The following is a 24509-nucleotide window of genomic DNA, read 5'->3' on the forward strand; positions in this document are numbered from 1 at the left end:
CCATTGACACCCAACAACCCAACCCAGCAAAATACCTCTAAAGGTGCCAACCTGTTAAATCTGAAGGTGCCAATCTTCTAAATGCGGTCATGAATAGTTACAGGAACATACTGTTGGTTTTGTAGGCCAGTTTCGCGGTGTTTAAAAGCCAGTTCGAGCCCTGATGACCTGGCGTCAGCATGGTGCGCGTGATGGGCGATGTCAATAAAAGGTTACACTGGATAATGTTGATAATTTCGTTGGCTACTTGCTTGAAAAGGCGCTAATCTATTAAATGGCCTAGAACTTACTACATATATATTCTATAGACACCATCATAAATAGTTACCAGAACATGCTGTTGGTTCAGAACCTGTAGGCCAGTTTCGTGGTGTTTAGAAGCCAGATTGTGATGAACTGGCTAAATTTCATAGTGAAGTTTAATCCTCAACCAAACTCAGCAAAGGACAGCAAAGGTGTTAATGTGCTAAACATTGCTAAAGTTACAGGATGCTGCTTTTGGTTCAATTTGTAGGCCAGTTTCGTGGTGTTTAGAAGCCAGGTCGAGCCCCCATGACCTGGCGTCAGCATGGTACGCGTGATGGCCGATGAATCGGACAGCGAGAGCGCGGGGAGCCTTCCCGAGGAGAGGCCGCGTGTGATGGGGAACGACTCGGACACAGAGAGCACGGGAAGTCTGCCCGTGGAGGTGGAAGAGGTGCAAGAGATAGAGGGACTGCTTCACAAGGTATGGACTAGGAGTCCTAATGGTATGGACACCCCCGAGGTGGAAATGTCCAAGTCTTAGTTATGACCAGAGGAAGAGTTCACTCCATGACTTGCATAAATGACAAATTATGAAGATTAAGAAATTATAATAATGTTACACACAATAAGGACAATCATAACAATTTGGCTGAGATGAATAGCATTTTATCAGCAATGGGAAACGACTGAATGTACATGTGTGTGTGTGTGTGTGGTGTGAATGACAAGTGTGTTTTGTATCTCTCTTTCTTCTTTAATTTGCATTTCTTTGTCTTCTACTTAACTGCCTTTTCTTCTTGAGCTCCTTAAGGCTATCTACATCAATGAAATTTTCATTGTTTAGATTAATGAATGCCATGTGTATCATGACACAATGTACCTGTTTCACTTGCATTATTGGTTGTCTAAATTATTAATTTGTATTGATTGCAGTTGTCTAAAGCCATATTTATATCCCTTTTCTTTTGTTTGCCAAAATTGAAATTTGATAGGATATGTACAATGTTTGTTGATTACAGTATCCCTTGCATATACATCTTAACCTTAGAGCAGAATATTGAACAGTTAGATTATTTTATATTAGAACCATTATTTATTTTATACATTATTTTTTATGATCTTTGTTGCCTCTTTTAATGTTAAATGATAGGCCATACAAAGTGCAGTAAATGTCTGATATTCTTTTAATAAACTGAAACGCCATGTTTCCCTAATTCAACAGTTGAGAGCTCTCCTGTCGGCAGAGCTTCCCGATGACTTATTGGACGATGACAGCGCGTCGGCTTCGTCCCTATCGGACAGCGGACGTCTCTCCGACAGTGGGCGCATGTCCGACACCGACATGCTGAGGGACAAGAGGCCAAGGTATATATTATGTTGACAGTTACTCAGGCTCAGTCAAAATGGTGGGTGCATGTGCACTTTTGTGTACCCAAAACTGACTGTGCACCTAATTTTTGACGGTTGGTGCACCTAGATGTATTTGCGTAGTGTTACGTAAAGATACTGATTGTACGTTTAAGTGGCATACTGAATAAGAAAACCTATTCCCAAAATGAATTTCGACCCCGGGACAATATGGCATGTTATGGCTATATTTATTTGTTTATGTACTGTAGCAGTTTGGCTGATATCCAGCCAGGTCCGCCTAACTAGCTAATAACATTTGTTACTGTATAATATCTGATTTTTATCAGTTGTCACACATGGCCATGCCAAATATATCTATAGTAACTGGACAAATAGTAGTATTCTAGAGCAAAGAGACTTGTATGTATATTAGAAAAGATTTTTTTTTTTACCTTGAATGTGTAATATTTTATTTAAGACTGAAACAATGGCAGGCAGAGCAGCAGTGGTTACAGCAGGGTGGGGGAGGGCTGTACACCTCCACCCCCATGGTGGGGACAAACGCACCTCCGCTCAAGACCCCAGGGGGCATACAGGACTATCAGGTACTGATACTTTGAAACATGATATAGACAAAGATTTTATTAAAAACTTGAATAGGACTATCAGGTACTTAAACTAGTGCTACCAAAGTTAAACTAGTGCTGCCAAAAAATAACAGAGACTAGATGTCATCATCAAAAAAACTTAAATTGCTGTCCAGTATAATTGAGCAACCAATACAACACTGATGTGGTGGAAAGGTCTAAGGTAAGGTATAACTGAGCTACAGTACACAACATTCTTTTTTTAGATATCTCGTGTTCTGGATCAACTACCTTGTACAGTCACAATTTTTTGTTGCTAGGTAGCCTTTGTGCTGAGGTAAAAGCCACCCAATTGCAAGTTTGAGCACCCTACCAACTTTCTTTAGAATTGCAGGGACATTTTTGTTGCAGACTTTGAAGCATGATAACTCCAGAAGAGATGAATGTCAGAATTTTCATGATTCTTGTTTGTACTTACTTTGACATTTCTTTACCACTTTTCTTACTATGTGTTCTTCCTCACAGACTGGAGTAACTGAAGGACAGTACCAGCATCCTGACCAGTACAGTTACCATGGCAATGGACACTACCCGCCCCAACAGTACATAGAACATGGTTCCCATGGTAACGGGTACCCACCAGTGGCAGGCTGGGAGGGACAGTATGAGGGACAGCAAGGACAGTATGGCCACTCTGTAAGCCTTCATTTTACTGGAAATTTTGACATTTCTGTTTCAAGCTGCAAACCTTATGTGCAGTCTTCCACAATGTTTCATCTGTGAACTCAAAATGCTGCAACTTCTGCCGAGAAATTTATTTTAAGGATCTCAAACTCAGACAGTTCACAGATACAGTATTATTACATACACTTTCTATTCCTATCTTTTGTGTTATGATTCATAGATTTTTCATACCACTATATGTTGCTATTAAATGTAATTGTTCCTAAACTACAAACTTGAAGATACTGCAAATTATTGATCTTTGCCAACTTGAAGCTAAATGAATTGTAGCCAAATCATACAAATTTACAGTTCAATCTATTGCGCTATTATTCATCAAATTTACATATTACTCATTCAGTATCTTCTTAAATGTTTCAGAACGAGCATGGGGCCTTTGATTACCAACAGCGCGGCGAAATTGACGGAGCCACGAACTCTGACGACTGCAGCAGTGTGAACGGCCACTACCATGGCAGCGATCCGTACCACCTTCAGCAGAACTACGGCCACGGTTATTACCCTGGCAACAACGGGGATGGACAGCCAGCCCCACAGGAGTACAATGGCTACCATGGGGGGTACGAGAATGCTGATTACGGCTACCCCTATAGGCAGGAGAAATACACTCCAGAAGGGGTGAGAGAGGTGTCCCCAGGACAGGTACAAGATGTAAGTGTTCCACACTTTTGTTCACTACAGCAATATAAGTTTAACTTGAGTGATAGCTATAATCATCAATTGTATTTTAAACCTATCTATCTAATCAATAAAATAAGTCACAGACTGTAGCATTGATAACTTTGCACACAGCAATCAAGAGATCACCGGTTTGGTTCCTTGCATTTCTGGCCAGAAGTTGTGTCCTTTGGAAACTTTCCTTACTCCACACAGGTGTAAATGGGTAACTGACTTAGATTGGGGAGGTAAAAGGCAGTGAAAGGAGAGGGTTGGGCTCCGTCTTCCAACATCGTGTCCTATAGCTAGACACAGTGGATAACAACGTTAACCCACTATCCCTACAGCCTCAGAAAGGCCCTGCTAACTTGAATGTTTAGATCTCAGACTGTATTTTGTATCATAGTTAAAAACAACACATTTTCCCTTCCATAAACACAGTCCCAGCCCATGGAAGACTACAAGGTCGTGTACAACAAAGGTCAGGACCAGCAGGGAGAGGGGCATGATGGGAGCAGGGGGCATGATGGGAATAATCTGACACCAGAGAATGGGGTGGAGGTTCATGAGGACAAGTTTGACAGGATGCAGAAAGAATTCCTGGATTCTGGTCAGTGGATTATACATCGTAATCTATTTATTAAATGCAAATATTGATGAGAAATCTAAATACATTTTAGGCTTGCATTCTCACATTTATAGTATATTTAGAGCAATTTAAATGAGCTCGGATTTCCAAAAACTATACTTGGTATGTTAGAGTTGTGACGAGTTCTTTTAGTTACTAAAGAATGTTTTATCACTGTATTGTTCACCATAGGCACACCAAAGCTGTTCTCTGAAGGTAATTAAACTCAGGTCACATTAAATAACAAAATTGCTTTGTATCTAACATGTAAGTGGTGAGAGTTGCTTACAGCATGAAACTTAAGCCATTTTCTTTTTCTGTATTCTGAAAGTACTAACAGCTTCATTCCACAGTGACTGATACTGCGTTGTAGAAGCCATTTAGTGCTAACTATAACACTTCTTACTCTTCTTTTTCTTCACCCTTTATTTCAGGAACTCAGACCCAGAGAAGTAAATTTATGCATAGCATACATAGAAAAAGACTAACTACACTTTCATCTATACATATATTTCTTGTACTTTTCCATCTGTATCCATTGTTAAATGTATAATGTTCACCGATGAAAAACGTTATGATTCCCCATCAGGTGCAGGAGACGGCAGACAGCTTGCTCAGCTACAGATCCTGTACAAGGCCCGCGGCAGGAAGCTGGAGGAGCTCACACAACAGCTGGATGTACTTCGGGAGGACTCCGCTCGAGAGAAGAGGGTCCTCAGTCATCAACTGGCACTGGCAAAAGGTTGGTTATCTTTACATGTACATCTGTGTTTTTAAAAAATTTGTCATCAACTTGCACTGGCAAAAGGTTGGTTAGCATTATTTTACATGTACATCTGTTTTTAACCATCACTAATGTTTTTCGTCTTTGTAATTTTTTAACATTCTGCCACCCATGTAGGTGAGAAGGATGGAATGCAGGCTAGCCTACAGCAGTGTCAGGAGCTCCTACAGGAGACAAAGGAGGAACTACAGACCCTACAGGGCAGGGTGTCAGCTGCAGAGACATGGGCACAGGCCGCAGAGACAGGCAAGGGGGAGGTGAGGGCTTGTTTGTTTTTGAGATAAGTTCGTGAGGACATTGGTCTGAGTGTGCTCTCGTCCAGTTCACAAAATAAAGCTCTTTTTGTAAGGTCTGGCGAAATCTTACTCTATGGTCATCTTTTGTGTAAGATATATCGGACAGATGGTGCAAATAACCTTAATTCTAGATAAACTATTCTATTTCAACACAATCATGTCAAAGTAATATCATGCAGTCGAGCAGTTTGTTGAAGAACCATGATTGTATTCTGCCGGGTGGTAAAATGTTGAATTTTGGCCTGCCTAGAACCATGATTTGATTGTGAAGTTTGTTGACAAAGCAAGTTAGAAATTTTTTCTACATGTAAAATATTGAGCAGTCTTAGTATTGAAAATGGCGCTTTTAAGGAATTTTCCTAATATTTCTTCTCTTCTATTGTAGCTGCTGAAGAAGCTCCAGTCAGCGGAGTCGAACATCGAGAGTCTGAACCAGCAGCTGATGGACCTGGGGCAGTCGGAGTCGCTGAGCCGCGCCCGCGAGCAACATCAGGCCGTGGTCGCCACCCTGCAGCAGCGCTACGAACAGGAGCTGCTGCAGCTGAAGGAGAAAGTGGACGAGACTTCTTCAGCCTTGGAACAAGAGGCAAGTGTTGTAGCAGTTGTTGTTTTCTATTACAGCAACTTTCAATAGTCATATTTAGTGTAAGGAATCATAAGAAACAACATCAGGCCGGGTTGGCTTCATGCAGCAGCGCTACGAACAGGAGCTGCTGCAGTTGAAGGAGAAAGTGGACGAGACTTCTTCAGCATTGGAACAAGAGGCAAGTGTTGTAGCAGTTGTTGTTTTCTATTACAGCAACTTTCAATAGTCATATTTAGTGTAAGGAATCATAAGAAACAACACCAGGGTAAGTGTAGCACATGTTGTTGGTTTCAATGACAGGAACCTTTAACTATTCATACTATTTGTGAAAATATTTCACACTTTTCTCTTGGTTTGATATCATGGTCTGTGATTTGTCAGTTGTGTAAAACATTGTTTTATTTAAGAATTAAGGCTTTGGCCCTGACAAGCTTGCTACTATGCCATGGATGATACACTTTTTAGATGTTTTGGCTTTGAATGTGGTTTATTTGAGACGTAAGCAATTTAGTGAGTAGAATAATAGAAAATGACCTATAACTTAGAAGTAAATAGTTCCCTGGGAGGAAAATGCACTGCCAGGTACAGTAAGTGTAAAATACTAAAATGTGACAGCAACAAACAGGACCAAAATGACACTTATGTTGTCTAAGATAGATGATTAAGGAATAAAGGACAACAAAATAAGTCTAGAAATAATAGATCTTTTGTTGATTTGTTTTTTTAGAGAGATCAAGTGGAGAAACTACAGAGAGAACTCCAGGAGACCAGGAAGGCATCCGAGGAGGCTCATTTTGAGAGGGCAGAGGTCATGAACCGACTGACCCGTAGTTTGGAGGACAGCCAGAAACAGTGCAGGGAACTTCTACAAACAGGTAATGTTCTTTTAGCCATCTCTCAGTCAGTGTGGCTCTGTACTTTGTAACCAGTTAAGTTATGGAACTGAAGTACTTTGTACAGCTTTATGATTGACTAAAAGTATGTTAAAAATAGTAATTGACTCCATGGCTAATGTTCACTACAGCACAATATGGTAAAAAAAAAAGCAGTTTGAAGTATAGTAACCATCTTAGTCACTAAACTGGAGCTTAAAGACCATGTAATAGACTGGTAACATTGTTTTAAACACAGTTGTTGCAGGTCGTCGTACAATTTTTTTAGCATAGATTTTTCAAGCAGCCTGTGACAGAACCAACTGAACACAGATCTATGACAGCTTTTTCTGCAATAAAACAGCTGAATTTTGTACATCACACCCAAAGTTATCCCATTAGAATGCCCTCAGTTTCTGATCTTGTGACGATTTTAACACAAATGTGACCAGGCCCTAACCAATACAAAGTTGGTGCTGAAAGGCTATCCAAGTACACAGTTGGACCAGGACTTACAATCTTTTAAATCAACAATAACTTTTATTATTTTTTTCTGTTTCATGTTAATTTCTATAGGAACAGTTCAGGAAATCGGCCAGTTGAAGATCCAGCTCCAACAGGCCAACACCGGCAAGGCACTGAGTGAGGGGATGTACCAGGCTCTACAGGTAACTACTTTTTTCTAATTTATATTTATAGGGACTTTATTTTGCTGTTGAAACAACTCTGTAGTGACGACAGTGAGTAATGCAATAAAATGCTTATTTGTGGTGTCATGACATTCAGTCACGGTAAAACCAAGAACGTTAAACCACCATTGACATTGCAAGACTTACAGTATATGGTCCCCTATGCAGAGAAACAATAAAGTAGATTTTGTTATTCAATTTCTTACCCTTTAAAATCCATTAAAATGTTTGAATCACCAAATTCATTTTAATTATGGTAGTACACATGCTGCTTCTCTACTTAGTACTCAGCACTCACACAGACAGAGTATGGCAGTTGAACACGTGCACTACCAGTAGACTAGCCCTTTGCCCTAGAGCTTGAACAACTGTGTGGCCTAAGGGCTATATAAAAGGAGATGGCCGCTGCCCTATCAAGCACCATACTGCATACTGCTTCTCTGCTTAACAGTCAGCACTTATGAGAAAAAGTATGTTCAACACACACATCAGCCCTTTGCTCTAGAGGTTGCTAAACGGCCACTTCTGTGCATGTGCAAACTGACAATTGTCGGGCTCAGCAGGACTAGAGTTAAGGTTAAATAACTGAATGTTGTGTTGTAGGATGAGTTGACAGAGCTGAGGGAGCAGCTCCAGATGTATGAGAACGCTGCCCAGTTTGGCGTCTTCGCCACCCCTCCCACCGACTCCCACTCTGACTCCTACGTACAACTCGGCATCAAGAAGGACCTGGACTGGAAAACTCCCAAGATCCACAGGTAAAACATTTACAAATGGGTCATAGAAAGGCAAAATGCCTGTTGGATTATTGATAGCTTTAGATATGTAACAGTACTTTTTTGGGAAGGACACATTATCTAGACTATACCACAAGAGGATGATCAAAATTGTCATTAATGTAATTCCATTTTACTTTTTTTCCCTGGTATAAAGTTAATCATTTTCTATAATCCTTTCCAGACCGACTGGACCTGAGCCCAAAGGAGGTGTATTTGTGCCATCTCTCTGTCCCCCTTATGTGATCCCTGTCTCTGTCTCTCTTGTGCAATGTGTGTCTCTCTCCCTGTCTTGTGTAATCAGATGTTAAGAAGAAATTGTGTCCTTTTTCCAGACCGACTGTGTGTGATAACCTGAGCCCAGAGGAGGTGGTGGTCGGTCTGAAGGCAGAGCTGGAGCGGTCTCTCAGCACCAACCGCTCCAAGCGAGGTCAGGTGACCAGACTACAGGGCGACCTCCGCGCCATGAAGGCTGACCTTGAGACCTGGAAGGCTCGAGCAGAGACCTCCGAGAGGAAGGGCAACGACCTCGAGGTGAGGACTTATTTGTGATTTTAAAATTTGTTTTATTGCATTTCAAATAAACAATACATCAAGGAAATAAAGAAATAGAAAACAAGAGCTGATATAAAAGAAAACCACAGATTTTAGTTTTACCCAAATTCTTCTTTTTTGTTTGCCTTATTTGGGTAGTTATTTTGGAGAGTTCCATTTTCTGAGAACAGTGATTTTGGAACAGTCCATTTTTTGAGAGAGTAAGGGCAATGGCTTAGAGATGAGGGCTTGTTTGTAAAACAAAATTACTCAAATTGTCTCCCCATTATGTATGTTGTACACAATGTACATAATCATTATGGTAAATTTGGGCAGTTGTCTGAGAGAAAGTTCAATGACCTGGAGGTCAGTTCTTGTTTGAAAAAATGTTTTACCCAAATTCTTCTTTTATTAGTGTATGTTGAGAACTTACAGAATATATAGAGGGAATGTTTGGGTAGGAGTTATTTTGGAATGTTCCATTTTCACAGAAGACACAGAAGAGTGATTCTGCAAAAGTACATTTTTTGCATGGGGTGAGATTGGAGTGAAATATTCTGTATTTCCTTGCAAATGTTGCCTTTAAAGTTTATAGCGTAGATTATTTCAGCAAGACCAAGTATAGCAACATCCATGCAATCATAACCTAAAAAATAAACAAACCAGTTAACAAAAGAATACCTAATAGATAAAAACACACACTGTAACCTCCTTGGTAGACATGATAAACAGGACACATTGAACCATTCGCAGAGTGAAATTACTCCCCAGCCAACCTTTGCGATTTCTTTCAGCTCTCCCAAAATGAACCTGGGTAACTCAGTCCATGAATTTAGCAACAGAGGTATTTCTTAAGCCATTCACGTCCGCCTAATCTCAGGAAATGGCCCCCTACAAAGTTCAGGCCAAAGACTTCGCAAACAATTAAAAGATACTTTATCTATGTCCCTTGTGTGCCAGCTGTCCGATCCTTTGTCCAGACAGTTTTGTTTTGTGTAATCGGGTTTAAGGGAGCCATGACGAGCAACTTTTATTCTCTGTTTGTTGTTCGTCAGTTGTGAAACGTTGTTAAAAGAGTTCAAACTTGTGACATGTAACCACGCTATTGAACAAGAGAGGGTGTGTTTTGTAAACTTTTCACACAATAGGCAGTGTTGAATAAGCTTACGACGACTTAAAACTGTCTGATGGTTATTCAAAGTAACTCCCTCAGAAATGCAGAGTACTAAAAGTCAATGACAGTTTGCTACCTTTCGGTTATGTAGTAGCTTACTACATGTACTTCAGGCTGAAGATATGTTTTGTCTTTAGTTTTTCCTGACTCAATGTAGAAAATGTACAGAACTGATTTTGCCCAGGACAGCTCTCTTGAGTTGCACAAGCACTCAAGCAGTAGCCATTGGTGTAACAATCTTCTACCATGTAGTCTTTACCAATTAGAAGGCATGAACAAAATTTCTTAATTGCTACCTCATAATTTTAGTGTTAGGAAAGTCAGTATAAACCAGTAGAATGATGGATGAGATAGAGATAGACAACAGTATACCAGAAAGTGAAGCAGAACTGTTGTTAAAAACTATTGAAATCCAAACTCTGAGATCTTCACTTCTTCAGGTAAGTCCAAGGTTGAAATATTTCTTGTTTAAGTGCTGAATATGATGCTAAAAGCTTTTTCAGTTCTTTCAAATGGGAAATTTGCAACTACTGTTCTTATTTTGCAACTATATTCTAAAACTGTTCTAATAATTAGTTAAATGGTGCAAAATTTAATGTACATACAGTTTGTACAAATGAATATAAAAACTTAGAAGACCACTCAGAGGACCGATTTGGTCTGTTGTATTATAGGTGGTCACTTTATAGACAGGAGTCTTATAATGCTTGTGTCAATGGGCAAAAGTATCTTAAAGACCACCAAAAAGTACTAGGTATTTGGGTGGTCCTTATGTAGAGGTGGTCACTTGTACAGGTTTGACTGTATATTTATGGCCAAGTGGTCGTTATGTAGAGGTGGTCATTTGTACAGGTTTGACTGTATATCTATGGCCAAATGGTCCTTATGTAGAGGTGGTCACTTGTAGTTGTACAGTTCGACTGTATACCATCTACTGTATACCATGTTTTACCCATTATAATTTTTGTTTGTTTTTGTTTCATTTTTTTTACAGATGAAGATCAAGACTATGGAACGTGATCTTGAGCTGTCTGTACCAGGAGGGTCTTCAGCAGGACTGGACAGACTACAGAAAGAACTGGACACCCTGAGAGACCAGTACAACACACTAGACAGAGAATATGAGGTATCATACATGTACATACCATTTACAGATTTGATCTACATGTAGTTGCAAAAAGTATGCTTTGATTGTGATGATATTTGGTATGTGAGTTAGATTGAATGTATACTCCTGAATTAATGCTCATTGTATGCTGGCATATTACAATACACTAGACAGAGAATTTGGGGTCTGAAACATGTTTATCTCATTCTGCTGTTTGAAACTGTTGGTGGGTTCCTCTCTTAAGTAATAGGAAACTGCTTCTTGTTTTGGTTCTTGTTCTATGGACCAAACAATTGAATTGATCGTGAAGAAAATTCTTATCAAACTTAACCCGTGTAGCCAAAATCCTAAGCTAGTTTTTCACCTGTATGGAGAAAGAAAATTGCCTTTTCCTCGGGTGCAACATAAGTTCCTGCTCGGGATTTGAACCCAGAACTTCTAGATTCAGAGTCAGCTACCCAAACCACATGGCCACACATTGCCACATGTGAAATTTGTGTTTGACTGTATTAGAAATATTTTACTGTAACGTCTATTTTCTCCTTCAAGATGTAAAGTTGCGTCTTGAGGAGGTTTTGTAGAGTGAAGAGTAGCTGAATTGGCTGAACCAGCAGCTGCCTAACTCTGGGGTGCCAAACAGCTACATACTTCAGCGTGCTAAAGGTTTATGTTTTACGTCTGTGTTCTACTTCAGGATGTGAAGTTGCGTCTTGAGGAGGTTTCGTCGAGTGAAGAACAGGTGAATGAGCTGAACCAGCAGCTGAAGAGGGACATGGCTCAGATGGTGTCTGAGTTCGACCAAGACAAGACTCAGTCTGTGGAGAAGTAAGTTTCATGTTGATTGTAACTTTTTAAGATTATAAATACATTGCACTCTATAATGGTATTCCCATACACAAAGTAATGCTGTTACCAACAAGCTTTTGATCAATCCTCTGATCCTTCTCAAGTTAAATTTACTCAAAACTCTTAGGTTAGAAAGTGAAGAAAATTGAAAGTACAGTAATCAAACTTTTCATACTGCAATATATTTGTCCTCTCTGAGGTCTGCAACTGGTATATGTAATGATAACATTTCAACCTCAGAGCAAAATTTATCGGTCTCTTTGAGGTAGTAAAAATGTCGTTAATTTTGTTTAAATCTGGTATATTTGCTTTCTACAGAGCGCAACAGGCCTGTCTCCAGTTGCATGAAGACTCCACCCACAAGCTGAGGGAGGAGCTAGAACAGCAGTATGCTGAGCAGAGAGACGCCGATTTGCAGGCTTTCGAGAAAAAGGTTGCAGACATTCAGTAAGTGTTCCATCAAAAGTAAAATCACATTTTGCTTGAACCAGAAAATCTTAAGAAATCAGTTAATTACTCTTTGCAACAATCAATCATTCTTAATAACAGCAGTCTTCTCTATGAATAAAGCTTACATTTGTGACTTAAGCTCATAATATCTTGAATTTATGAATTAAGCACTACAATATCTTGAATCTAACTTTTTTAAGGGCTGAGCTGAACCAAGCCTTACATGAACTTGATAGAGTGAAGGAGGACTACATTCAGGTGTGTGGGGAGAAGGACTCGCTGACTGACAGACTGAGGGAAGAACACACGGAGGAGATGGAACAAAAACTTACACAGGTCAGTTTAGAATAAAAGTAGAGGGGAAGACTATAACAGTTGTACATAGTTTTTAATCCTAGAATGATGCAGGAACTTTCATTGTCAGTATTATCTGTTTTTTCTAATAAGAGTGATACAATTGATCAGTTCAAAGTTGCATTCTTTGGATGTTCTTTCAGACTTTTCAGAACTTTGATAGTCAGCATTGTCTCTATGGTGTTTTAGAGTGACACAATTGGTCAGTTTAAAGTCACATTAATGTTTTATGGGAAGAATTTCACAAGAAACATTTAGAAGCAATCAAGGTAGCGTAGGCTGATTGTCAATGCCATTATGAACATTTGCAGAATAACAATTGTACACAATTCACACATTCTCTGATTGCAGCTTCAGAAAGAATGTGCCAGAGAAAAGCAGGACGCCTTGGAGAGTCTGAAGATCGACCTGGAGGACAGTCACAAGGTTGCCATGGCAACTGTCAGGGAGAAGTGGTCCAAAGAGCAGGAGGAGGAGACGAGGAGAGAAATAGAAACAAAGGTGTGAAGACTGAAACATAGTGAAAATATGTTGCATTACTAGACTGACTAGAAAAGACCTTGTAATATGTATCTTTGTTACATGTTTTCTTAATGTATCCTTAACTCCTCACTCATAACCGTCGTGAAAAGCAGGCTGCAGGCTGATTTGAGCTTCTCATGTATAAACAAAAGTTTGAACAAAATATTTTAAAGGCTGAATGGTTGCTTAATGCAGTTTGAAAATTTTAAAGAAAAGTAAGTTAATGAAGGTTAGACATTCTGGTCATTGAATACACAATACAAAAGTTACTCTATCAACTGGATAAGTTTTGAAAAAGGTCAGAATTTTTAGAAACCATCAGCTGTCTTTTACCAGTGACCCTTGCAGATGCTGTATGAAACGTCTGACCATTTTCAAACTTATATCTAGTTGCTTGTGTAACTTTTGTATTGAGTAAAAGAAAAGTGGTTTGATGTTTTTCCAGGACACACATTGACCAGTTTTTCTCCCTGCAGATTGCGATGGCTAAGGTTGAGTGGGTGGAGGAGCAGAGCCAAGTGAAGAAGGCGGCCATCGAAGCCGCGGTGAGGGCAGCAGAACAGGAGTGGCTGGCACAGCATGAGGCAGAGTCGGAGGGAGACTTTGACGACAGGTTACAACAAGGTAGATTATCACATCATTCTCACACCGTTACTGTCTTATTTGTGAAAGATGTTTTGTGCTACTGAATCTAGCATACTTCTACATGTGTACTGTCTAGATTCATTTCACTTTAAATAATATTTCTGAGTACAGGATATGTGTTCTTAAAGTCGAAATAACATTGTATAATTGGACTTCCCTGTTGTTTTTGGCAACACCTCAGATTTTTACCCAGTAGTATACATGTGTAGTACAGTCAAACCCGCCCAAAAAGACCACTTCGAGTCTTGTCTGTGTGGTCACTATAGACAGGAATCTTAATGCTTAAGATATTGGACTTTTCCTTTTACACAACCAGTGACTGCATGTGTGTGATGTTTTGGTGTCTGTCAGACACCTTCTTCAGAGCTTCTGACTGCTTCTCGCCACTATAACTTGAGTAGCAGATGATGAACTTATTTTCGGAAATCTTAGTGCTTGTGTCAATAGGAAAAATTATCTAAGGGACCACATTGGCCAGGCGGTCATTTGTACAGATTTGACTGTATTATTAAGAGTTTCTCCATTTATATTTGGAATATTCTAAGAGTTTTCTTTGTTTCTACATTCCAGCCAAACAGCAGTGGCGGGTGCAGCAGGAGGTGGCCATCAGGGAGGCTCTGGTCAGGGCCAAGGCACAGTGGGAGAAGGAGGCGGCTGAGAACAGGGTAAGAAAGATTTAGTTCATCATAGCCTGTGGTAAACACGAAATGGCTTATAAAGATTTTTTTTTCTATATGCAATTTCCGTACACAAAGTAAATTGCTTACCGACAAGCTTTCGATCAATCCTCTGATCCTTTTTAAGTTGAAGTCAGGTCAGCATTGAGAGTCCTGTCTAGTGAGACCACATTGACGGATTTTCAGTCCCCTGGTGGGTCTTCTTTGGGCAGTTTTGACTGTACTTGGCAGTTTCATTCATAGTGCATCTAATGATCTATTGACTCATCATTTCACTCTGTCATTAACTCATCAACTCATTCATTAACCCTCACACTTCCTCCGTCCCATGGTAAGGAGGAAGAGTTCCACAGACTCTTGGCTACAGAGAAAGATGCCTGGTTAGCCCAGTCTGCTCTAGAGAAGTCCCAGGCTATCCAAACTGCTGTTAACTCAGCTGAAGTGGAATGGCTGACAAAGAACCAGGTTTGTTTTTTAAATCTCCAACCCTTTTTGTGTGGATGCAGCAGTTAGTGACCCTACTTCTGGACCAAGGGGTCTGGAGTTCGGGTCCCGGCTGTTGTCGCTCACCTGACATGCACGCTTTTGGCCATGGAAGTTGTCTCAGTCCTTAGGACAGGATGTTAAGGCGTGATCCACAGTTCATTGTAATTGTCAAGCTGGGTAGAATTCCCGGTACAATGAACCTGTTAATACTGTACATATTGCCTGCCTTCTTTGTCACGCCTAGTGGAAGAGTAGCTCTGTAGTGAGCTTATTAACTGGTTCTAGATCACCCACTTTTTATACATTTTGTATTCAATGGACCATGTCCATACTACCAATACCATTGTACTGTAGATTTTGCATACAGTCAGGCCTGCCGAAAACTTGCTACCTTTTGAAATTTGCATTATTTTTTGCGTTTTCTCAGGAAACTGTTGGTAGGCAGATTGAGCAGGCACTTACAGCTGCCCGGAGCAAGTGGATGTCTGAACAGGCACTGGAACGGCAGAAACATGGGCAGGAGATGGAGGTCCTCAGGAAAGAACAGTTGGAACAACAGGAAGAGAACACAAAAAGACAGGTACAGACACTGAGACTCCAAGCTTTACTATAAGTGAATTCTAGGATTTTGTGTTCTTGTTTTGAATGCGACAGTTATACTCATGCTAAATCCTGCCTGCAGGTTTCCATAGCCCTGAAGGCTGCCCGTCAGGAGTGGGAGAAGGAGCAGAGGAAGCAGAAGGAGCTGGCTGTGACTCGGGCGGTACAGGAGGCCTCCAGTCAGCTCCAGCACAGGATGGAGGCAGAAAGGGAAAAACAACTGCAGGAAACAATTAACAACCTTCAGGAGGTAAAAACTGTTACTGTATCACCATTAGGTGTGGATACCGGTTCGCTGGACCTGATTCGGACCTTTATAACATCCAAGAACCGAGTCCAAAAAACCTGAAAGCCAAAAACCTGAGTCCAAAAAAAAACTGAACAAAGTACAAATATATTTTCTATTTTGTTTGATAAAAAGAGTTTTGAGTCTCCCCTCTGACAAAAAAGGCATTTAGAAATAAGTGCAACATTCAAATATCAAACACTGGTTTATTTTGAAAGTCTTTTCACCAAGAAACTTTTATAGTTGTGCGTGTCAGTATTGATTCTCTATGCTTAATATTGTTCTAATAAAACAAATCATCAACTGGACCGGATCAGGTCCAGGTTCAGGTCCGGACCTGAACCTAAATCTCTGGACCTAAACTTGGACTTGGACCTTATTAGGCCGAACTGGTATTCACCCCTAATCACCAGCCATCACAATATCTTTATCCTTGATATGTCAATGAAGGTTAGACATCAAGGTAATAATCCTGACTAAGATAAAAAAATTAATGCACACAAGATAGCAGTTTCTCAAGCAACTTCATAGATTTTGAAAGGGCTCAGATGTTTCAAGGTAGTGGATGTCACCTGAAATGTCTGACCATTTTCAAAATCTATCCAGTATCTTGAGTATTAGTTATCTTGTGTGTCAGCAGACAGGGAGAAACAACTGCAGGACACAGTTAACAACCTTCAGAAGGTAGATACAATGTACTATAATACAATCCATCAGAGTCCACCAATATAACTTTATCCTTGTTTTTTTATCCTCTTGAAATCTAGGTAGAGAACAGTGAAATCTTCTTATTTACTTGATTATCTTTATACGGCCCATTATTTTGTTGATTGAATAATTTTTTTCATAAGCTGTAGCTGTTTTTGCTGAATAGAAGTTTAAAGCCCTGTCCTTGGTGCTGAAACACAATTCTTTCAATATTTTCTGCTGTATTTGTGGTTTTTTTTTCATCATCGTCATAATCACTGCTCTTCCTCTATATTTAAAATATTTGCTTGCTGTACTTTTTACATGCTAAATAAACTTTCACCAGCAAGATGTAACCAAAAATTTGATGGTGTCCGAGAGTTTAGGGCACCCTGTGAGTTGTCCAAATGTCCTTTTTTCCAGTTACATGTAATTGATTCATATAAGGGTTCAAATTCCTGACAAAAGTGTCTTTATCTGATGCTAGAAGTTGCAAAAACTGAAAATAGAAGAGTTAGGAAAACCCTAGCTTAGAGTTGAACCAAAGTACTTTTTTTATTGACCTTACTTGACAAAATCTACTTTGTATCCTAGGAGCTACAGCAACTGAGAATAGAACAAGACAACCTCATCCAACAAGAGCTGTCCACAGCTCGTCAAGCATGGGAGAAAGAACAGTCTCTTGAGGAGAACTGGGAAAAGCAAGAACTACAAAACAAGATTCAGGAGTATACCAAGCAGCTGGAGAGGTCAGAGTGCAAAGTTCACGAGTACAAGAAGGAGCTGGAGAGGTTAGAGGTCAGATGGAGGGGTGAGTTGGATCTGGAGAGACAGCGGCTGGACAGAGATCACGAGGTCGACCTGGAAACCATCGTGGTGGAAAAGGAGAGGTTGAAAAATAGAATAGAGCAGGTATGTTGGAACCTAGCTTTCATTCTTTTTCCACTGCAAAATTGCTAACATCTTGTAGCCTTGTGGTTAGGGTAGTTGACTTGGAATCTAAAATTCCTAGGTTCGAATCCCTATCAGGTCCCATGTTGTGCCCTTGGAAAAGGCACTTACCACAAATTTCCCCACTCCACTCAGGTGAAAATGAGTACCTAGATTCAGTTAGGGACATCCTCTCAGTTACAGATAAAGTGGAGGTATCGTATTTGAGGGGAGCCACACTTTAAGTACGTTAAAGAGCCCACCGCACTTATTGTTAAGAGTCTAGGGTCATCCCAGTGTGAGTCGACCAAACCTATCAGTCTGTTCTAATGCAACTTGTACTTACTGTACAAAACCGGCGTGTTGCACTTAATAACGGTTCACACATTGTGCTATGAAACCAGATTTGGTACTTCTGTAATCCTGAACAATCTTCCTCTAGTTGGAACAACAGGGCAAGAGAAAGGACATCCTTCTGAAGAAAGAACTGGAAGTTCTGAGGAGCAACCTGGCCACTGAGCACCAGAGAGACAGGCAATCCTGGGAACAAGACCAGGCCAGCCAGCAGGAGATCTGGGAACGAGAGCGGGCCAGTCTGGAGTCCAAACTGGCCCACTCGGAGACGAGGATCAAACGGCTGGAAGAGAGGTCTAAAAAGGAACTGGAATTCCTGCAAAAGTAATTTATTTGTATTAGATTTCCTCTTGAATTTGCGGATTCCATTCTTTGTCCCTTGTTTTTCTTGAAGATTGAAACCTAAAATATTTTGGGATGCAGTAGAATTCATTTACTTTTGCAGTGGTTTTATTTTGCAGTAAAAAGGGAAACAAGGCTTTCACTGTGTTTTAACTTTGCAGTGAAACAATTATGTAGTAGAATAGTAATACTTAGGGGGATACATGTACCCGTGGTGTCTTGAATTTGCTGTGGAGAGATCACCGCAAAAATGAAAACAACTTAAGCTAAACCACATCTTGTCGTTAAACATAGGAACCTGTCTGCAGAACAGAAAGACCTGATGGATAGATTAGAAGAAGAGAAGAGAGAACTGACAGAAGAATTGAAAAGAGCCCTGGAGGTCAAGGGAAAACTGGAAGGAAAGTTACAAGGGGAAAAGGAAAAACTCAGGTAAGTGTATATCATCTAATGTATCCTAAAGATTGGTGTATGTGTTCTGTGTGCTCTTAAATGTACAAATTTAGGATATTTGTATTGTATAAGGTTCATTATTCACAACCAAGGAGTTACAACAGTTTTTGGTGACTGTCTGTCAACGTCAGTTGTTGTAACCCCCTCTTGTGAACAAAGAATTTTGTTATGCAGTCATTAACCACCCCTGTGAAATTGTTCATAGGTTTAGAATATTTGGTAGTTTTTACAGGCAATGAGACCTACCATCTGTAACTAAGATGAAAATGTATAATGACTTAATTTCAATGCTAAATAATCCTTAAACCTTTTCAACACAGGATGAAACTTGAGGGAAAATACACCAAGGAAATCTCTGCTCTGGAGACCAGGATCTCGGAACTCGAGAAGGAACGGGCTGTTGCCATGGCAACTGGCCAGCCACACCCCTCTGAGAAAGGGAAAGACATGGTTCAGACACCCTGTCAGGTAAGCTTTGATAAGAAGAAAAATTACAAATTTTAAACATTACTAAGAATCCTGAACTGTAATTTCCTTCAGCACAAACAATTGGACCCAATTTTTTATTGTCCAGCACCAGTCTTTGTCAAGGAATTGTAACCTGTTTTCATTGTTGTTTTATTGTAACTGCTGTATGGTCACAGTCTGTTGTTAGTGTTGTACAATCTGGTGGGATTTGGGGCACTTATCACATTCTAAAAGCTATCCTGTAGTGATTGAGGTTATTTGTTACATTCAGAAATGCAGATATTTTTGCTTTTTGGCACCTAAAAAAGCTGTAACAGTTGAGTCTTTGAAAATGCATTTCAGTGTTTTGCACTGTTTATTTCATGATGCATTTGTGACACTCTGTTTTCATGTTTTCATGTAGACTGACTTTGATTTGGAGTCCTTGCCGGAGAATGCCAGTGAGGGCATGCATGAACTCAGGAATCACTACCTCACCACTGTCAACAAAATTAAAGGTATGGTCAGGAAATGTGAAGAAAACAGAAATGCTAAGATGTTAGATGACCATGATAATTCTTTTTTTTTCAACCTTTTTTTAACCATGAGCGTTTACACTTTTCAAGGGAGGAGGTCAGGGGTCCTTTTAACATACCATATTAGGTATATGAAAATAAGTCAATGATATAACATCATTTCGTATTTAGAAATCATAGTCAGTCCATGTTCCCTCCTTTTTGCCTGTGTTCCTATGCTCCCTTGTTTTGTCTTGAGAAGAAAAGAAAAGGAAGATAATTTTACATATTGTAGAGACAAACACTAATTTGCCATTGAGTGTTTACAAATTATGAATGTCCTTTCTTTTCTGATGATAGGTACATTATTATAACTTTCTAGTTGAAGAGAGTTATGATAGTACCTATTTCTGTCATGCTGCCTATTTGTTATTATTTCTTCTTGACCATGTATTATCTTTTGATTAAAAAAACAATAACATCAGAAATCAAGTGCTATATTTAAAATAACCTTTTTTTTTTAAAATTACCGTTTCTTGTGTTTCTGTAGATGATGTGAAACAGTTCTTGGAGTTGAGTCGCTCGAGGACAGCTGAAAGCCTGAAGAAGGAGGTGACGAGAGAGAAGCACCTGACGGGGCGGAAACTGAGGCGGTACTACCTGCAGTGTCTCCATCAACTGTTGGAGGAGGAGAAGAAAGAAGGGGGACACGGGTAGGTGGTTAATTGGTTTATTTTGCAACGTTGGAAAGCCAGTATATCATGCAACAAAATTGCTGACTAAACTAAACTAGCTGAAGCCTTAAATGATAGAGAGAACCTCAGCAAAACTCAAACGGTTGATTTAGACATTCTTTTCATTGATGTTTAGATTCTTGAATGAAGTGTTTTCTTGTCACATAATTGCTGTGGCTTATTCCATGTTGGTGTCCCTATTTGTATTTCAGCAAATCATTGCTCAAGTATTTTCTGACATCTTCTGACCCTGTCAAAAAACACTATTAGATATCTACAGCGCAAAGAGAATAGTGAAAGAACTTTTAACTTTCAAACTTAACTTTCACACTTGCCAAGGAAACACCAAAATGCTGTTACAGTAAGATTTCTTGAATTATGATGATGATTCGTAGATGCAACTGCCTGATTCATTTATGTGGAACGTGAGTAAAAATGCTCTATTCTGTGGAAATGTACATGTATGCATGACTGCAACTTGATATTATTATGTTGATATTCTTATTAGTATTCTATGTTGATTTCTTTTGTTTTTCCCCAGAAGCACCTTGAACAGTGCCAGGAAGATGGCCATCATGGCTCGAGCTCTCGAGTCAGCTCTGGACTCTGACAGGGACGATAACTCAACTACCTCTACCCAGGAGAAGTCCAGAGGTGGTCAACAGTCACACCGGGCTGATACTGCTGATTCAGATCGCAACAACGTTGGAGTTTCAACCAATGGGAGCTCCAGGAATGGCAACAGGGCGTCGTCCAGGAGAGGGGATAGCAGATCTTCTCAAGCGAGATCTACGGAACGTACAAAAAGTCATAGTAGTAGAGCTGGTGATGCCTCGAGTGTTATGTCTGGAAGGCAAGTGGCAAGGAACAAAGACTCTGGGAAACACAGTAGTGCCAGTACCTCGGACTATGTAACTCCGAAAGTGTCTCAAAGACAAGACACGATGGGCAGCTATTTAGAGCAGGGAAGTGGTTTCGAAGGCTCTAATCAGAAAGCAAAGTTCCCCCCAAATCCTGCAAGATTGGAACACTCCAGGCAGTTTCATTCCATGGAAAGCTTGTCGACTACCGCAGGCGAAACGACTTCCGGAAGGAGTTCTCCTGTGAACGTTACGGTTCGAGCGAGGGATCAGTTCAAACCTCTCTCTGCTCATGCACACTCTATGGAAGACCTTACCCTCTCTGGTGGGAAAATTTCTGATCTCAAAACCAGCGGAGACCGAAGATACAAGAACAGTGCACAGAAGAGAAATAGAGTGGACAGTGTAAGCAGTGAGACATCCGTAGAAGAAAGAACTGGTCAATCTCACATCAAGAGAAGTCAAAGGGAAGTTGAAAAATCTTCCTCTAGGCAAACTGATTCCATTGGTCCGGAGAAATACAGGCACCAGCCAATCACCAAGGAGAACAGTAGGTCAGGTGACAGGAGGCAGCCAATGAGAGTGCCTCCTCCTAATAAGGAGATGAAAGCGATGTTAGCTGATATGTCTGTTTCGCCAATGAAACCAATTCCCTTGGTTACGCGACATACGCAGGCCCCGTCTCCAGCTCCCTCGGATATTTCTGTTGACTCCGAATATATCGAACTCCCAACAAGACTCGCTGTGTCTGACAAACCGAGACCAGGCAGAAGCAGGGAGAAAGAAAACCACCCAGATCAAACCAGTCACAATCGGTTCCAATTGGAAGAATCCGGCTTCAGCCAGCGCACGCCAGATGGAACCAGTTCTGACCAGAATGGCCAAGGCTTGTACAGAACAAAACCTCACAGTAGGTCAAATGTCACACCACAGACTGTTAGCAAATCAGCGAAGGTTTCTTCCTATCCAAAAGCACATGTAGGAAATGATAGGCATGGAACTGTGCATAGTGTAGATGGCAGGAAATACACAGGCAGCTCGGTCCAGCCACTGAGAATACAGCGGTTGTTGCAACAGGATAGCGGTATTGACAGCCCTTCAAATGGGGCACAGTGATTTTTATTTTAGTTAACCCAAGTTTGTACCTAGTAATAGTATAATAGGGTAAAAATTTTAAACTTGATTATTTCTTCACGCCACCTCAGGGATAGAGTCCTTGAGGGTTGAAACATGAATTATATTAAATCATTTGACAAATGTATATATCAAGTTAAAACATACATAGGATTCATCTGTTACAATGTATGTATATTTTATATCATCAAATGTCACAAAATTATTGCTTTTTACTTATTTGTGTGGGCATTTTAAAAGAACGTTTTCAAGACGTTTTGTATTTAACAATTTACATATATTACCACATTGCCACCACAAAAAGGCTGCTATCTTCAATTGAAAAGATATAGAGTGGTTCGTTATGATCATATCTTTATCATTGAGATTATTCAGGAAATCTTTGATACTTGTGACATTAAGATCATATATTTTCACCAGGAAGCGATACACTTGTTGTGCATATTTTACATACTCAGAGGAAAAATGAAATTTGTATAAAGTGTAATTGAGATATAATTTGTGTTAAGTAATGTTTTCAACCAGAGTTGACTTGAATGAAATAAAATTCTGCTTTCATGTCATTCAGTTTACATTCTTTCCAATATCTCTAAGTTAGGAATAGAACAGATGTAGCTTAGATAAGCAAATACTTTGCCTAAGTGAGAGAACAAACATCTCAGTAAGGCCTTGTTGATTTGATTATATGGATGCGAAAAGGGGACAAAATAGAAAGCCTGACAAAAACACCTAAAACATGTCAAAAACTAACCAGACCCACTCCTCTGCTTGGAGAGTACACTACCAAAACTGCACCACTGCCAGGTACGGAAAAGTCACATGTACTATGTCTTTCAAAATGTGTATGATATGGAATAAAGATTTCTTCTATTCATATATATTGACTGTACCATTTCATCATCACTTTCAACTTACAACACTGCAATATCAAACCTTTGTGGCCCATATAATATCAACATACTCATATTTTTTCATGACCAGTTATAACATATATTAGCACACTAGACACATATACTAAGTCCACTAGTAGTACCACCAAATTATTTTTAACCCTTTCTAGACTGAACTAATTCGCCCCCCACCCTTATAACTTCCTGCCTGCCTTATAACTTCCAAACGGTATATACCCCGGTAATGGTGTATGATCAAATTTGCAGGGGGTGATAAGCATGTAGATATTAATCACTCTCCATAATAAGCCTGGTTGTCCTTGCTTTCTGAGAAGTTAACTGTTACTGTCAGGAAAGTTATTTAGTTTTCTTAACAGTATTTCAAAACTGGCTTGAATTTGCATTGTAGACTTATACAGGTCTACTTTTACCATACCTAAGAGAATGTTCGTAACGTTATATACATAGATATGTATGTTATGTGCAGTACACCTCCTTGGTACAGTGTACCTATATGTATAGTTTTCTGGGGGGGGGGGGGGCGACGACTGCAAGCAACCTTCCAACGGTCTGCCGCTGTGATAGCTAGACGTCGAACCAGCACCAGGGCCCATATTTAGATCATACTTATCCACCATACTCAATCAATTGTCTGCCTTTTGGTTTATTCTTGAATGATAAAAGTGATTATTCAGGGTTCAACACACACAGAGGCTGGGATCAACACTATACGTTCATGGCATGCCAAGACGATTTCAAAGAGTTGCTTGACGCCAGACAACATTTCCTTACGTTTGTAGTAAGATTAGAAGCCATGAAAGCCTTTTTTATGCCATTAAAGTTACCTTTATTGCATAGTTTCCCAACTTCTCTCCACTCAACAATAGAAAACAACACATCGGTTGCAATCGGGCAATCGTCACCTTTCTCTCCGCGTGTCAAGGGCGTCACTATGCGGATTACGAAGGAACGGCACACAAGTAATGTTGGCAATACGATTTTACATTAGATATTTAAGAGCGACCCCTAGCAGTCAATAAAATAAATGCCACAGGTTGACTGAAGCTTCATGATTGCTGCACATTGATTGGTCAAAAATTCTACATTGACCAATCAGCCTACAACAGTGTGCGATGTGCGGTAATATCGTGAGTATCATCCGTAATGTATTTCAAAAGAACCAATCAGCATTCACATTACCCTGAGACCGAACAGCACAGTACGTATCCGCGACTGAGCGGTAGAAAAAATAGTACGTCCGAAATT

At 40.0% G+C, this 24509-nt stretch overlaps 2 protein-coding genes across 11 annotated transcripts in view; both read left to right on the forward strand.

Moving 5' to 3' along the window:
- Positions 1-5951, forward strand: part of LOC136425041 (centrosomal protein of 152 kDa-like) — a 36479-nt gene extending 30528 nt beyond the window's left edge. For 5 of the 7 annotated variants that reach the window (XM_066413782.1, XM_066413784.1, XM_066413781.1 and 2 more), the window contains exons 2-11: positions 515-727; positions 1469-1611; positions 2075-2201; positions 2709-2879; positions 3288-3578; positions 4026-4194; positions 4405-4428; positions 4802-4954; positions 5114-5253; positions 5678-5951. In XM_066413782.1, coding sequence (XP_066269879.1) covers positions 569-727; positions 1469-1611; positions 2075-2201; positions 2709-2879; positions 3288-3578; positions 4026-4194; positions 4405-4428; positions 4802-4954; positions 5114-5253; positions 5678-5926 — 1626 coding nt within the window. In that variant the 5' untranslated portion in view covers positions 515-568 and the 3' untranslated portion in view covers positions 5927-5951. The remainder of the gene's footprint in view (positions 1-514; positions 728-1468; positions 1612-2074; positions 2202-2708; positions 2880-3287; positions 3579-4025; positions 4195-4404; positions 4429-4801; positions 4955-5113; positions 5254-5677) is intronic. The other 2 variants (XM_066413788.1, XM_066413787.1) reach the window with 2 other exon arrangements.
- A 636-nt stretch (positions 5952-6587) lies between these two features.
- Positions 6588-22916, forward strand: LOC136425032 (centrosomal protein of 152 kDa-like). Of its 4 annotated transcripts, none has more exons than XM_066413752.1 (21): positions 6588-6753; positions 7327-7418; positions 8043-8197; positions 8551-8749; positions 10918-11049; positions 11726-11856; positions 12196-12324; positions 12528-12663; positions 13033-13182; positions 13680-13827; positions 14419-14513; positions 14862-14990; positions 15439-15591; positions 15694-15861; positions 17179-17496; positions 17957-18192; positions 18505-18642; positions 18984-19131; positions 19535-19628; positions 20176-20338; positions 20901-22916. In XM_066413752.1, the coding sequence occupies exons 1-21, from the start codon at positions 6690-6692 to the stop codon at positions 22333-22335; spliced, it is 4413 nt and encodes a 1470-aa protein (XP_066269849.1). In that variant the 5' UTR covers positions 6588-6689; the 3' UTR covers positions 22336-22916. The 4 variants fall into 4 exon arrangements, with proteins under 4 accessions (XP_066269849.1, XP_066269850.1, XP_066269851.1 ...); XM_066413753.1 differs by having other exon boundaries at positions 20904-22916; XM_066413754.1 differs by lacking the exon at positions 14862-14990.
- Positions 22917-24509: the final 1593 nt, after the last annotated feature.

The sequence above is a fragment of the Branchiostoma lanceolatum genome, chromosome 19, assembly GCF_035083965.1.
Source record: "Branchiostoma lanceolatum isolate klBraLanc5 chromosome 19, klBraLanc5.hap2, whole genome shotgun sequence".
NCBI classification, from domain to species: domain Eukaryota; kingdom Metazoa; phylum Chordata; class Leptocardii; order Amphioxiformes; family Branchiostomatidae; genus Branchiostoma; species Branchiostoma lanceolatum.

Bases quoted from the DNA above. Each gene is read 5' to 3' on its own strand.
- LOC136425032 (XM_066413752.1), top strand. From the start codon at position 6,690: ATGAACCGACTGACCCGTAGTTTGGAGGACAGCCAGAAACAGTGCAGG. The intron at 11,857-12,195 runs GTAAGTTTCATG...TGCTTTCTACAG, and splicing joins AAGACTCAGTCTGTGGAGAA to AGCGCAACAGGCCTGTCTCC. The intron at 14,514-14,861 runs GTAAGAAAGATT...TCCCATGGTAAG, and splicing joins AGGAGGCGGCTGAGAACAGG to GAGGAAGAGTTCCACAGACT.